Genomic DNA, 15,157 nt, shown 5'->3' with positions numbered 1-15,157 from the left:
TATATAAAGGGACTATACATGCTCTCCGCCAATCCCTAGGTACCTTCCCCTCTTTCATACATTTATTAAACAAAAGTACCAACCACTCCAACACTATATCCCCCCCTGCTTTTAACATTTCAGATTTAACAAGACAAAATCAGTGGCCAAACAACATTTGAAAACAATAAGGTCCATTAAATCCAGGACTGCTGTTATTGTTATGGTGAGCTGAGTAAATTAATTCCAAATTTAACGAAGTCCACTAAATCACAACTGTCCATTATTGTTGCTGCCCTTTGGGTAAATTTACCTTGAGATATAAAAAACTTCATTCAATTAAGAACTGTACATTATTGTCACGACCATGGAAACCAAAAAGAACAAAAAGATATAATACCGTGACTGGAACAATACACAAATAACCCGCACATAGTAAAAAAGAACCTTATGACAACATTTTGGTCCAACTTGGACCATTAATTAGTCACACACTAGTTAATGGTCCAAGTTGGACTAAAATGTTGTCATAAGTCTCTTTCTCTTATGTGCGGGTATCTGTGTTTGGAAACCAATCTCATCATTTGGATTCAATGGACAATAGACCTCCCCTCTCTCCCTTTATTAGTCTCTTTAATCAAGCACTCACTGTACCATATAACAATTATTTCAAGAGCTCCAGCTGAAGTACATATTAGGTCTACTCATGAGCAAGTGCGTATGCTAATTCATGGTATAACCTAAAAAGTAGCATTTGCATATGCTAATTCATGGTATAACCTAAAAAGTAGCATTTGCAGAAAAAATACTAATTACACTACAGTGGAGTAAAATGAAGCACAGGAAAACCTTTCACTAATGGATTTCTGAAATTTTGGACAAAAAAATAAAAATTGGCCAAACATATATTAGAAGTATTTGGACAAAATGGACAAGTCCGATAAAATGGACCCCCCATTAAAGCGGATGGTGGATAATGCTTGCATTAGTTTTCTTCTTTTTATCTCCAGTTGTGTCAACAATACAGCCTCTCCTCACTTAATGATGGAGTTCCATTCCTAAGACCACGTCGTTAAACGAATTCGTTGCTAAATGAGGAGCATACTCTAATGGTAGTGGGTTTGTGTCAACTCTCTTTGATACTGTTTTAATTTCATCACCTTTGAACTATTCATAACATTTCTGGTATATTTTTAAATGTTTATACTGTAGTGTACTGCATATTGAAATAGACAGAATAGAGGAAATCAGCTCTAATATACATTATTTAGGTATAAATACTGGTCAGAGAGCCTGTCATAAATCCCAGGTGTCGGTAAACGAGTAAGTCACTAAGTGAGGAAAGGCTGTACAGCTAACTAAGTCTGATTTACTGGGTGTTTGTGCATATCCAGTAGTCTATAAATTAAGCAGACTACATTTGTTTAACTGAAATGTTCAATATAATAGAATTTTCAGCAAAATGGACTCCTCTTACCCCCTATTAATTCATTTTATCAAACCATTACTGCAATAGTTTTCACTCTGGCCAACCGACAGTAGCATTTATTGGGACAAAATTTCACCTAGTCATCTGTGATATATAGGTACAATGTGAGATATTCAAAATTATTTTTGCCAGCTAGAGAGATCTCACAGCTGACAGTGTAGAAGCTGAACTGCAAATTGGAAATTTATGGCCTATGTGCTTAAGTTTAACTATATAAAAAAATTTCACGAAGTCAATCCTTTCCTTTTCTCTTCATTTGAATTATTATTATTACTATAGGGGAGTGCTAAACCGGTAGGGATTATACAGCACCTGTAGGGGAAGGGGGGTGGAAGGCATTCAGGCTTAATTCAGGGAACTGGAGCACAGATCCAAATTGAATAATAAAATGGTATAAAATACCGACAGGTTGTTAGGTAAGACACATATGCAACAGTTAGGTATTGTTTCATTCCATGGAACAATGCTCTTCTCCAGACTGAGGGACTGACCACCTCAAAACTTTAAGGGTGATGGACTGATTACATCGTCTTCAAGTATCTTCTGCTTCTATCAACTTTTCTGTACTCGACTGAAGAAGCCTACTGTGTAGGCGAAATGTTTCGAAATAAAGATACCTAACTGTTGCATATGTGTCTTACCTAACAGATCCAAATCCCTAGATCAAGAGCCCCCTCACCAGCATCAAGGAGCCTCCCTTGAGGGGTCTTTATTTGAACTGAAGTACAGCATCTATGATGTTTTTATCATACCATGAACTAAGAACATGTCACCCTATAATAAATATTACCTCTTAAAAGTAAGTCTTGCAAAATTTTTATAACTTACTAGGTGTTTTCTACCTTCTATGGTGTAAAACACCTAGTATTTAAGAATCATTTTGGCTATAAATTACATGAGAAAGTGTAGTCAACACCCTGCTCCTGGCATTTTAGTTGCCTTTTATGACAAGTCTGCTTAATGAGGAAAGGGCTGTAATCTGCTTCCCCGATGGGAACTCTGATACATATTAATAAATAAGCATGAAATATTACATGTTCTTTGTTAATATGAAATATTCTTTATTCATCAATATTAAATATTCTCTGCTACTTAATATTAAATATTTTTGTTAATTAATCATTAACAAAGAATAAGAATCATTAGAGATAAGCTGTACCATATCATCAAAACATACAATAAGCTGATATATGGTGAAGGAAGGCAGTGTGAGAGAGGACAGGAGTCTTGCATACTGTCTAATGACAGAGCTTTCAGTCCTTCCAACAGCTTTGGGTCAGAGCCATTAACCCAGGTATAAACAACATCAACTGGAAGACCACCGGACATTCTGAAACAATAAATTTACTGTGTATCAATAATTTATTTAAAACACTGTGGTCATTTCTTATCCATTCTTTCATCCTTAGTACCATCAATATACAGGACAAAAAATGAAACTGATCACAAACACTTATTTTTTTATTAACACATCAGCTGTATCCCACCAAGGCAGGGTGGCCCAAGAAAGAAAAACTTTCGTCATCATTCACTCCATCACTGTCTTGCCAGAGGCATGCTTACACTACAATTATAAAACCAACATTAACACCCCTCCTTCAGAGTGCCGGCACTGTACTTCCCATCTCCAGGAATCAAGTCCGGTCTGCTGGTTTCCCTGAATCCCTTCATAAATGTTACCTTGCTTACACTCCAACAGCACGTCAAGTCCTAAAAACCATTTGTCTCCATTCACTCCTATCTAACACGCTCATGCAGGCTTGATGGAAGTCCAAGCCCTTTGCACACAAAACCTCCTTTATCCCCTTCCTCCAACCTTTCCTAGGCTGACCCCTAGTCTGCTTTCCCTCCACTACAAATTTATACACTAAGTCATTCTATTTCGTTTCATCTTCTCTACAAGTCCAAACCATCTCAATAACCCCTCCTCAGCCCTTTGGATAATAGTTTTGGTAATCCCACACCTCCTCCTAATCTCTAAACTATGGATTCTCTGCATTATATTCACACCACACATTACCCTCAGACATGACATCTTCACTGCCTCCAGCCTTCACAAACATTATTTCCATTTACTGCACATGCATATATAAGTTGCATAATATAACATGATTCAGAAAAGAAGAGTTGCCCACACTCACACTGCATATGCTTCATTATCAATAACTTACACAAAACTGATATACGTACGTACATCCTCAGGCCAGCACTTCCATTCATTCTCATATGCTCTCCTAAAACATTTGCAATTCCACTATGTATCATTTACCTATTTTTTATGACAATCTCCACTGTTTTCAGTATATGTCTGGAAATATTAACACAATCTCCTTGACATCTTCATTTCCGTTTCCTCGTCTTTTATAAATTGTTTCTTTTAACTTATTATTTTTAAATCTCACTCCTGAATTCTCCTTGGTTTCTTCACTCTTACTGTCACCTCTCTTCTTCCCACCCATCTTAGTTTGCATTGATGTACATATATGCAGGAAGTACTAAACCTGAAGAGGTCATACAGAGAATGAGGAATAGGATATAATCAGGTTTGATCAAAGGAAAGGGCAAGTAGCTCCAAATCCTTGAATTAAGAGTCATTCACCAGCATCAAGGCAGTTATTTCTGCAACCTTACCATCACTACCCTTGCCACTGCTACTTTTCTTGTACAATATCACTGGAGTTATCGATGAATTCCAGTAATTTTTCATCATGTTATTATTCTCTGTGCATATAAACAACAAATTACCTAACTAACTCTTTGCCCAATATTTATGAAATTCTGCCTTCAATAATATGTTGACAGCCAGGGACCATCCTAAGAGGTACTATTGTACAGTCATATGAGTGTGAAAAAGAAGCATTTGAAATGTTTTATTCTCTGGCAAGATTTCTGGTCTTTGCTCTCTGTCTCATGAATAAGTAAGATGGCAGGAAAATCTTACAAGTCTGTACACTTTACTGTTTTGTGTTTCTTAACATTCTTACTTCATATTACTATAATGTTTTATTCCTTTGTCCTGAAATCAGGAACTCTTAGAACATTTCTTTCTGTCGTATAATTTTTTCAAGTCAGTAACACCTTTTTTCTCTGGTATCCTGCCCTTGTAGAGTAGTTGATAAAGACACACAAGCAGCAACTGGAAACTTTGTGTCTTGTGTGTCTTAACTGGTATTCCCAGACATTCTACCTTATATAACTTGCCTCTGTACCTGGAATGATCTCATAAAATCTTTCCAAGACATTTCAACAAATCTGAAGTTCCCCCTCTACACCACAATCATTACCATACTCACTAATTCCCCCAACACTACAACACTTACTTTATACACCACAACAACTGCCATACCCACTCATTTCCCCATCAACACCAAAACAATCACCATACTTATTCCTCCCTCAACACCACAACAATCACCACAGTACCATAATTTCTCCACCAACACCACAGCAACTACCATACCCACTTATTTTCCCAGCAACACCATAAGTCACTATATTTATTCCCCCATTCACTCCACATCACCATACCTACTAATTCCCCCATCCACCCCACATCACCATACCCACTCTTTCCCCCATACACATTATCACACCTGCATCTGCACTTTCCCTCATTAATAATAATAATCTTTATTTCTACAAGTATGTGTACAAGGTTTACAGGCCTAGCTGACATCAATGACATACCACTATATAAGAAGCCCCCTTGTTAAGCAGAGCACTGAGGACAAATTAGATCAAATTTGTCCAAGGATGCAACCCACACCAGTCAACTAACACCCAGATATCTATTTTACTAATAGGTGAACATGGACAGCAGTGTCTTAAGCAAACACATCCCAATGTTTTAATCCTAACATTATAAAAATCTTTGAAAGAGTGATGAGACGGTAGATTACAAATTTCACAAGCAGCATAACCTGAACCAGCATGGTTTTAGAGGACAATCATGCCTGTCACAGCTGCTGAACCATTATGACAGAATTACGGAGGCACTGGAAGACGACCAAAGTGCAGATGTGATTTACACAGATTTTGCAGACATTTGACAAATGCGGACATGAAGTGATAGCACACAAAATGAGGGCCATAGGCATTATGGGGAATGTAGGCAGATGGATTTTTGGGGTTCCTAACACACACAACACAAAAAGCAGTAGTGAAGAGAGCAAGATCAAGCATCAGCAGGGTAAAAAGCTCAGTGCCCCAAGGAACTGTCCTGGCACCTCTGCTGTTTCTCATCCTCATAGCAGACATAGATAAAAACACCCATCATACTTTTGTATCAACATTTGCAGATGGCACTAAAATAAGCATGGAAGTCACTATGGTAGAGGACACTGAAAAATTACCGGAAGACATAAGCAGGGTTTTCCAGTGGGCAGTGGAGAACATGACATTCAATGGTGAGTTGTTGCAGTTGCTTAGGTATGGAAAGAATGAAAAACTCAAAACGAACACTATATACAAAACTCAAGAGAGTCACCAAACAGAATGAAAAGAACACATAAAAGACCTGGGAATAATTATGTCAGCTGACTTTCTTTTAAAGACCATAACAAAACAAAGTTCGCAACAGTCAGAAAGATGATAGGGTGGGTATTGAGAACTTTCAGAACAAGGGAAATAATGCCAATGGTGACACTCTTCAAATTGGTAGTGCTCTCTCACTGATAATATTGCTCAGTGCTGACGGCCTCATTCAAAGCAGGAGAAATATCAGAGCTGGAACAAATACAGAGATTGTTTACAGCTCACACTGAGCCAGTAAAGCACCTAAATTACTGGGAATGCCTTCAAGTCTTGAACATGTACTCATTTTAGCGGAGGAGAGAAAGATGCATGATAATATATATGTACCTGGAAAGTACTCGAGGGCCTGGTCCCAAATCTGCACATTGCCATAACAACATACTGGAGTGAGAGATAAGGGAGGAAGTGCAAAATAAACCCAGTGAGAAGCAGAGGTGCAATGGGGACAATAAGGAAACAGTGTATCAACATCCAGGGTCCCAGACTGTTCAACATCTTACTAGAAGATATCAGAAACATAGCTGGAACAAGTGTAGAAGCCTTCAAGAGGAAACTGGACAAGTATCTTCACCAGGTGCCAGATCAACCAGGCTGTGATGGATATGTGGAGAAGCAAGCCTCCAGCAGCAACAGCCTGGTTGACCAGGCAAGCACCAGAGAAGCCTGGCCCATAGCCAGGTTCTGAAAGTAGTGAAACTCTCAAAACTCTTCAAAGATATATCATAGGTACCCATACCAGGGATCAACCCCCGGACCTCAGTGTGTGAGCTGAGTGCGCTAGCGACAGAGCTAAGGGACACCTAAACACATTATATACACTATCCACACCACCACACTTTATATACGTACTTCCATTCCTAAGCACATTACTATTTTATCTTTCACATTTTTATTACTGTAATTACTTAAAATCAGTAAAATTATAAATATCTAACCCAAAAATTACACCTTTAGAATTGCTATTGTAGTACAGTACTACAATACAATCTTACATTTTTTACAATAAAAATTATATGCTCTACTGTACAATATTTGATAAAATATATGCCAAATAATAACTTACTTTGTTAAAAGATTTTCATTTCTTATGTTGTCAGCGAAAACATTTACCGATCTATAAACAGCAAGATCAACTTCATCCTGAAGAAAATAAATATGAATATTAGCAACAAAAAAATTTCTAATCAATTAGCTATGTGTAAAAAAATAGAAACTGTTGATAAACACATTGCACTTATATGGATACACATAAAACCACTATATGTACAGTGGACCCTCAACCAGCGATGGCATCGATTAACGATAAATCTGACTAGCGATTCATTTAAACGCAAAAATTTTGCCTCGACTAGCGCTTAAAAACCCGACCAACGCTTTTCGTTCCGTACCATACGCGTCCACTTTGGCCTGAGCGCGCCTCACTTGTCCCTTTGGTGCCAGTGTTTATAAGCCAGCCAGCCACCGCGGTCGCTTCCAAACATACAACTGAAACATTTCATATTATCACAGCCTTTTTAGTGATTGCACCTGCAAAATAAGTCACCATGGGCCCCAAGAAAGCTTCTAGTGCCAACCCTACAGCAAAAAGGGTGAGAATTACTATGGAGATGAAGAAAGAGATCATTGATAAATATGAAAGTGGAGTGCTGGTCAGGTTGTATAATAAACCCCAATCAACCATCGCTACTATTGTGGGCAAGAAAACGGCAATCAAGGAAGCTGTTCTTGCCAAAGGTGCAACTATGTTTTCGAAACTGAGATCGCAAGTGATAGAAGATGTTGAGAGACTTTTATTGGTGTGGATAAACGAGAAACAGATAGCAGGAGACAGCATCTCTCAAGCGATCATATGTGAAAAGGCTAGGAAGTTGCATGACGATTTAATTAAAAAACTGCCAGCAACTAGTGATGTGAGTGAATTTAAGGCCAGCAAAGGTTGGTTTGAGAGCTTTAAGAAGTGTAGTGGCATTCATAGTGTGATAAGGCATGGTGAGGCTGCCAGTTCGGACCACAAAGCGGCTGAAAAATATGTGCAGGACTTCAAGGAGTACATAGACAGTGAAGGACTGAAACCTGAACGAGTGTTTAATTGTGACGAAACAGGCCTGTTTTGGAAGAAAATGCCAAGCAGGACGTACATTACTCAGGAGGAAAAGGCACTTCCAGGACATAAGCCTATGAAAGACAGGCTTACTTTGTTGATGTGTGCCAATGCTAGTGGTGATTGCAAAGTGAAGCCTTTATTGGTGTATCACTCTGAAACCCCCAGTGTGTTCAGAAAAAACAATGTCCTCAAGGCTAATTTGTGTGTGCTATGGAGGGCAAACAGTAAGGCATGGGTCACTAGGGACTTTTTCTATGACTGATTACACCATGCATTTGCCCCCGATGTGAAAAATTACCTAATTGAAAAGAAATTAGACTTAAGTGCCTCCTGGTATTAGACAATGCCCCTGGTCATCCTACAGATGTGGCAGAGCGACTTTCTAGGGACATGAGCTTCATTAAGGTGAAGTTTTTGCCTCCTAATACCACTCCTCTCCTGCAGCCCATGGACCAGCAGGTTATTTCCAACTTCAAGAAACTGTACACAAAAGCTATGTATGAAAGGTGCTTTGTAGTGACCTCAGAAACTCTACTGACTCTAAGAGAGTTTTGGAAAGATCATTTTACCATCCTCAATTGTGTAAACATTATAGGTAAGGCTTGGGAGGATGTGACTAAGAGGACATTGAACTCTGCTTGGAAAAAACTGTGGCCAGAATGTGTAGACAAAAGGGATTTTGAAGGGTTTGAGGCTAACCCTGAGAATCCTATGCCAGTTGAGGAATCCATTGTGGCATTGGGGAAGTCCTTGGGGTTGGAGGTTAGTGGGGAGGATGTGGAAGAGTTGGTGGTGGAGGACAGTGAAGAACTAACCACTGATGAGCTGCTAGATCATCTTGAACAGCAAGAGGGCAGACCTGAGGAAACTGCTTCGGAGGAGGGGAGAGAGAAATTGAAGAAGTTGCCTACTTCTAAGATTAAGGAAATCTGTGCAATGTGGCTTAAAGTGCAAAGCTTTATGGATGATAATCACCCTGACACAGCTACTGCAAGCCGTGTTGGCAACCTGTACACTGACAATGTTGTGAACCACTTTAGGAAAGTCATAAAGGAACGAGAGGTACAGGCCTCTATGGACAGATATGTTGTGCGACAGAAGTCCAGTGACTCTCAAGCTGGTCCTAGTGGCATTAAAAGAACAAGGGAAGTAACCCCAGAAAAAGACTTGCTGCCTCAAGTGCTAATGGAAGGGGATTCCCCTTCTAAACAGTAAGAAGATAACACTCTCCCCTCCTCCCATCCCATCAATCATCACCAGATCTTCATGTAACTGTGCATGTAATCTTGAGTTTGTGTGTATTAAAATTAATATTTCATGTGGTAAAATTTTTTTTTTTTCAATACTTTTGGGTGTCTTGCACGGATTAATTTGATTTCCATTATTTCTTATGGGGAAAATTAACTTGACTAACGATTATTTTGACTAATGATGAGCTCTCAGGAACGGATTAAAATCGCTGGTTGAGGGTCCACTGTATATAAAAATTACACAAAAATTTAATTTTTTTTTTTTGAGGGGAGGGGGATCAAATGTATTGATATACTGTACATTTTTTTTTTTTTAACAAGTTGGCCATCTCCCACTGGGGCAGGGTGACCCAAAAAGAAAAAAATCCCCAAAAAGAAAATACTTTCATCATCATTCAACACTTTCACCTCACTCATACATAATCACTGTTTTTGCAGAGGTGCCCAGAACACAACAGCTTAGAAGCATATACATATAAAGATACACAACACATCCCTCCAAACTGTCAATATCCCAAGCCCCTCCTTTAAAGTGCAGGCATTGTACTTCCCATTTCCAGGACTCAAGTCCGGCTACAGAAAAATAACCGGTTTCCCTGAATCCCTTCACTAAATATTACCCTGCTCACACTTCAACAGCTCGTCAGGTCCCAAATACCATTCGTCTCCATTCACTCCTATCTAACACGCTCACGCATGCTTGCTGGAAGTCCAAGTCCCTCGCCCACAAAACCTCCTTTACCCCATCACTCCAACCTTTTCGAGGACGACCCCTATCCTGCCTTCCTTCCCCTACAGATTTATATGCTCTCCATGTCATTCTACTTTGATCCATTCTCTCTAAATGACCAAACCACCTCAACAACCCCTCTTCAGCCCTCTGACTAATACTTTTATTAACTCCACACCTTTCCTAATTCCCACACTCCGAATTCTCTGCTCACATTGCCCCTAGACAGGACATCTCCACCGCCTGCAACTGCCTCCTCGCTGCTGGATTTACAACCCAAGCTTCACACCCATATAAGAGTGTTGGTACCACTATACTTTCATACATTCCCTTCTTTGCCTCCAAAGATAATGTTTTTTGTCTCCACATATACATCAATGCACCACTCACCTTTTTTCCTTCATCGTTCATACACCCATCCGCTGACATGTCAACTCCCAAATATCTGAAAACATTCACTTCTTCCATACTCCTCCTCCCCAATTTGATATCCAATTTTTCTTTATTAAATCATTTGATATCCTCATCACCTTACTCTTTTCTATGTTCACTTTCAACTTTCTACCTTTACACACTCTCCCAAACTCGTCCACTAACCTTTGCAACTTTTCTTTAGAATCTCTCATAAGCACAGTATCATCAGCAAAAAGTAACTGTGTCAATGCCCATTTTGCATTAGATTCCCCATAATTTAATCCCACCCCTCTCCCGAGCACCCTAGCATTTACTTCTTCTACAACCCCATCTATAAATACATGTATATTAAACAACCATGGTGACATTACACATCCCTGTCTAAGACCCACCTTTACTGGGAAGTAGTTTCCCTCTCTTCTACACACCCTAACCTGAGCCTCACTATCCTCATAAAAAATCTTTACAGCATTTAGTAACTTACTACCTATTCCATATACAGTGGACCCCCGCTTAACGATCACCTCCCAATGCGACCAATTATGTAAGTTTATTTATGTAAGTGCGTTTGTATGTGTATGTTTGGGGGTCTGAAATGGACTAATCTACTTCACAATACTCCTTATGGGAACAAATTCGGTCAGTACTGGCACCTGAACATACTTCTGGAATGAAAAAATATCGTTAACCGGGGGTCCACTGTACTTGCAACATCTGCCACATTGCTCCCCTATCCACTCTATCATATGCCTTCATATGCATGAAAATACTTAAGTTCTCTTTCAAGCTACTTATAGGTAACAATAAAAAAAAACTGCACAAAATTCAAATGTGAACAACTGGCTCATCATGGCTATGAATCCCACCCACTCAATGAGAAGTTTTTTAACTATCTGAATACACCCCTATGCCCTGAAAGTTATCCTTAGCCAAAGTTTCATATGAGACTTTTAAAATAAATTTATGTGATAATTATTTCACATAATCACTCCACGATCTTTCTCTTTGTTAGATGTTAAGCTCTTATTGCATAATTATATCAATTATTATCTATACATGTACTGTATTTATAAAAAATACCAAACCCAAATGAGTCATACAGAATAACTCTTATCACATTAATAATGCTTTCTAAATGTTGATGAAGATAGGGAAGCTGTGATTTCGTGTATAGGGCAAGGAGGAATAACATCTTGTAGGAGTGAGGAAGAGCCAGTTGTGAGTGTGGGGGAAGTTCGTGAGGCAGTAGGTAAAATGAAAGGGGGTAAGGCAGCCGGGATTGATGGGATAAAGATAGAAATGTTAAAAGCAGGTGGGGATATAGTTTTGGAGTGGTTGGTGCAATTATTTAATAAATGTATGGAAGAGGGTAAGGTACCTAGGGATTGGCAGAGAGCATGCATAGTTCCTTTGTATAAAGGCAAAGGGGATAAAAGAGAGTGCAAAAATTATAGGGGGATAAGTCTGTTGAGTGTACCTGGTAAAGTGTATGGTAGAGTTATAATTGAAAGAATTAAGAGTAAGACGGAGAATAGGATAGCAGATGAACAAGGAGGCTTTAGGAAAGGTAGGGGGTGTGTGGACCAGGTGTTTACAGTGAAACATATAAGTGAACAGTATTTAGATAAGGCTAAAGAGGTCTTTGTGGCATTTATGGATTTGGAAAAGGCGTATGACAGGGTGGATAGGGGGGCAATGTGGCAGATGTTGCAAGTGTATGGTGTAGGAGGTAGGTTACTGAAAGCAGTGAAGAGTTTTTACGAGGATAGTGAGGCTCAAGTTAGAGTATGTAGGAAAGAGGGAAATTTTTTCCCAGTAAAAGTAGGCCTTAGACAAGGATGTGTGATGTCACCGTGGTTGTTTAATATATTTATAGATGGGGTTGTAAGAGAAGTAAATGCGAGGGTCTTGGCAAGAGGCGTGGAGTTAAAAGATAAAGAATCACACACAAAGTGGGAGTTGTCACAGCTGCTCTTTGCTGATGACACTGTGCTCTTGGGAGATTCTGAAGAGAAGTTGCAGAGATTGGTGGATGAATTTGGTAGGGTGTGCAAAAGAAGAAAATTAAAGGTGAATACAGGAAAGAGTAAGGTTATGAGGATAACAAAAAGATTAGGTGATGAAAGATTGAATATCAGATTGGAGGGAGAGAGTATGGAGGAGGTGAACGTATTCAGATATTTGGGAGTGGACGTGTCAGCGGATGGGTCTATGAAAGATGAGGTGAATCATAGAATTGATGAGGGAAAAAGAGTGAGTGGTGCACTTAGGAGTCTGTGGAGACAAAGAACTTTGTCCTTGGAGGCAAAGAGGGGAATGTATGAGAGTATAGTTTTACCAACGCTCTTATATGGGTGTGAAGCGTGGGTGATGAATGTTGCAGCGAGGAGAAGGCTGGAGGCAGTGGAGATGTCATGTCTGAGAGCAATGTGTGGTGTGAATATAATGCAGAGAATTCGTAGTTTGGAAGTTAGGAGGAGGTGCGGGATTACCAAAACTGTTGTCCAGAGGGCTGAGGAAGGGTTGTTGAGGTGGTTCGGACATGTAGAGAGAATGGAGCGAAACAGAATGACTTCAAGAGTGTATCAGTCTGTAGTGGAAGGAAGGCGGGGTAGGGGTCGGCCTAGGAAGGGTTGGAGGGAGGGGGTAAAGGAGGTTTTGTGTGCGAGGGGCTTGGACTTCCAGCAGGCATGCGTGAGCGTGTTTGATAGGAGTGAATGGAGACAAATGGTTTTTAATACTTGACGTGCTGTTGGAGTGTGAGCAAAGTAACATTTATGAAGGGATTCAGGGAAACCGGCAGGCCGGACTTGAGTCCTGGAGATGGGAAGTACAGTGCCTGCACTCTGAAGGAGGGGTGTTAATGTTGCAGTTTAAAAACTGTAGTGTAAAGCACCCTTCTGGCAAGACAGTGATGGAGTGAATGATGGTGAAAGTTTTTCTTTTTCGGGCCACCCTGCCTTGGTGGGAATCGGCCGGTGTGATAATAAAAAAAAAAAAAAAAAAAAAATATTGGGTCAACTGACTCTCAACAATCTCTGTCAATGGCACTATTCCAAATTGAAATCTTTCATATTACACGTACAGTGGAACCTCAGTACTCGAACTTAATTCGTTCCAGAAGGCTGTTCGAATGCCGATCTGTTCAAGTATCAAACAAATTTTTCCCAACCAATTTTGTTTTTGGTTGGCTGTTATCACTATTCTTCATAGGTGCCATGGTGACTTATTGATACAAATAATTATAAAAAAACACCAAAAAATCCGAAGAAACTCGAAATAGTTTACGGCAAAGTTCTGACAGGTTGTGTTTGTTTGGTCGAGTGCCAAGCAAACAGTCAACTACCAAGCAATTTTTTTCTCTATTCTCTATAAGGATTACAATGCGGGGTTTACAGATTTTGGTTGTTGTGTGGTTTACATGTAATAAAATACTAATTACAGAGGGGGCCACTAGGACACCCAGCATGGCTAGGCATTTCGGGCAGACTTAGATTAATTCTTAACTCTAAATTATTACAAATTATGGAGTAAGTTGGTATTATGGCTAAGTGACTAAATACTAGTGTGTGAGTATAGCAATGTGAATGCTTTTGTTTTGGCACAATACATAGTTTCTATATTGGAGTATCACAGGCAAACTTATGACTAGTTAGGATTCATTATTTTAAGATTAAGATTCATATTTCTGTGTTTATAGTCAAATGGGTGAGTGAGTGTAAGTGTGAACCACCAGGTGGTTTTCATGTAGTTAGTTGACAGGGTGTATCAGGGAGATAAGATGTTTTCTAACGGTAGTTTTGAAGGTGATGAATGTGTCTGCAGTTCTAGAGTTTTCAGGTAGGGTGTTCCAGATTTTAGGGCCTTTGACATAGTACATTGAATTTTTGTAAAGGTTTAGTCGGACACGGGGGAATGTCATAAGAGATGTTTGTATCTGGTGTTATGCCTGTGGGTCCTGTCACAACTATCAAGAAAGCATTTTAGGTCAAGGTTAATATTAGAATTTAAGGTCCTGTAGATGTAGATTGCACAGTAGTAAGTGTGGATGTTCTGAACAGGGAGTAAGTTTAGATCTATGAAGAGTGGGGGGGTGTGATGCCAGGGATGGGATTTAGTGATTATTCTTACTGCGTTTTTTTGTTGGGTTACTATTGGCTTTAGGTCTGTTGCTGCAGTTGATCCCCAAGCACAAATAGCACAGGTGAGGTATGGATAAATGAGTGAATGGTATAGTGTGAGAAGGGCATTTTGCAGCACGTAGTATCATACCTTGGAGAGGATCCCAACCATTTTGGATACTTTTTTTGTTGTGTGTTGGATATGGGTGCTGAAATTCATGTTGCTGTTGAGGTATAGGCCTAGGAATTTGCCCTCATTATGTCTGGCAATTAGAGTGTTGTCGATCTTAATGTTAAGTTGCACAACACCTGCTCTGCTACCAAACATAATACAGTAAGGTTTTGTCAGTGTTAAGTGTAAGTTTATTGGCTGTCATCCAAGTCGATATTTTGAGTAGCTCTTTGTTAACAACGGTGTTGAGGGTAACAAGATAGTGAGAGATGACATAAGTCGTTTCGTCAACAAAGAGAATGGGTTTCAGGTGTTGGGATATGTTTGGAAGATCATTGATGTAAATGAGGAAGAGCAGGGGACCA

General features: G+C 39.5%; 1 protein-coding gene across 4 annotated transcripts in view; it reads right to left on the bottom strand.

Moving 5' to 3' along the window:
- Positions 1–15,157, bottom strand: part of Gnptab (N-acetylglucosamine-1-phosphate transferase subunits alpha and beta) — a 96,315-nt gene that overhangs the window by 67,718 nt on the left and 13,440 nt on the right. For all 4 annotated transcript variants that reach the window (XM_070096408.1, XM_070096407.1, XM_070096405.1 and 1 more), the window contains exons 3-4: positions 7,065–7,141; positions 2,646–2,798 (exon numbers count right to left, since the gene is read on the bottom strand). In XM_070096408.1, coding sequence (XP_069952509.1) covers positions 2,646–2,798; positions 7,065–7,141 — 230 coding nt within the window. The remainder of the gene's footprint in view (positions 1–2,645; positions 2,799–7,064; positions 7,142–15,157) is intronic.

The sequence above is a fragment of the Cherax quadricarinatus genome, chromosome 53 (assembly GCF_038502225.1).
Source record: "Cherax quadricarinatus isolate ZL_2023a chromosome 53, ASM3850222v1, whole genome shotgun sequence".
Classification (NCBI taxonomy): domain Eukaryota; kingdom Metazoa; phylum Arthropoda; class Malacostraca; order Decapoda; family Parastacidae; genus Cherax; species Cherax quadricarinatus.
The sequence above is the reverse complement of the archived record's forward strand: the minus strand, read 5'-3'. Positions and strand labels throughout refer to the sequence as shown.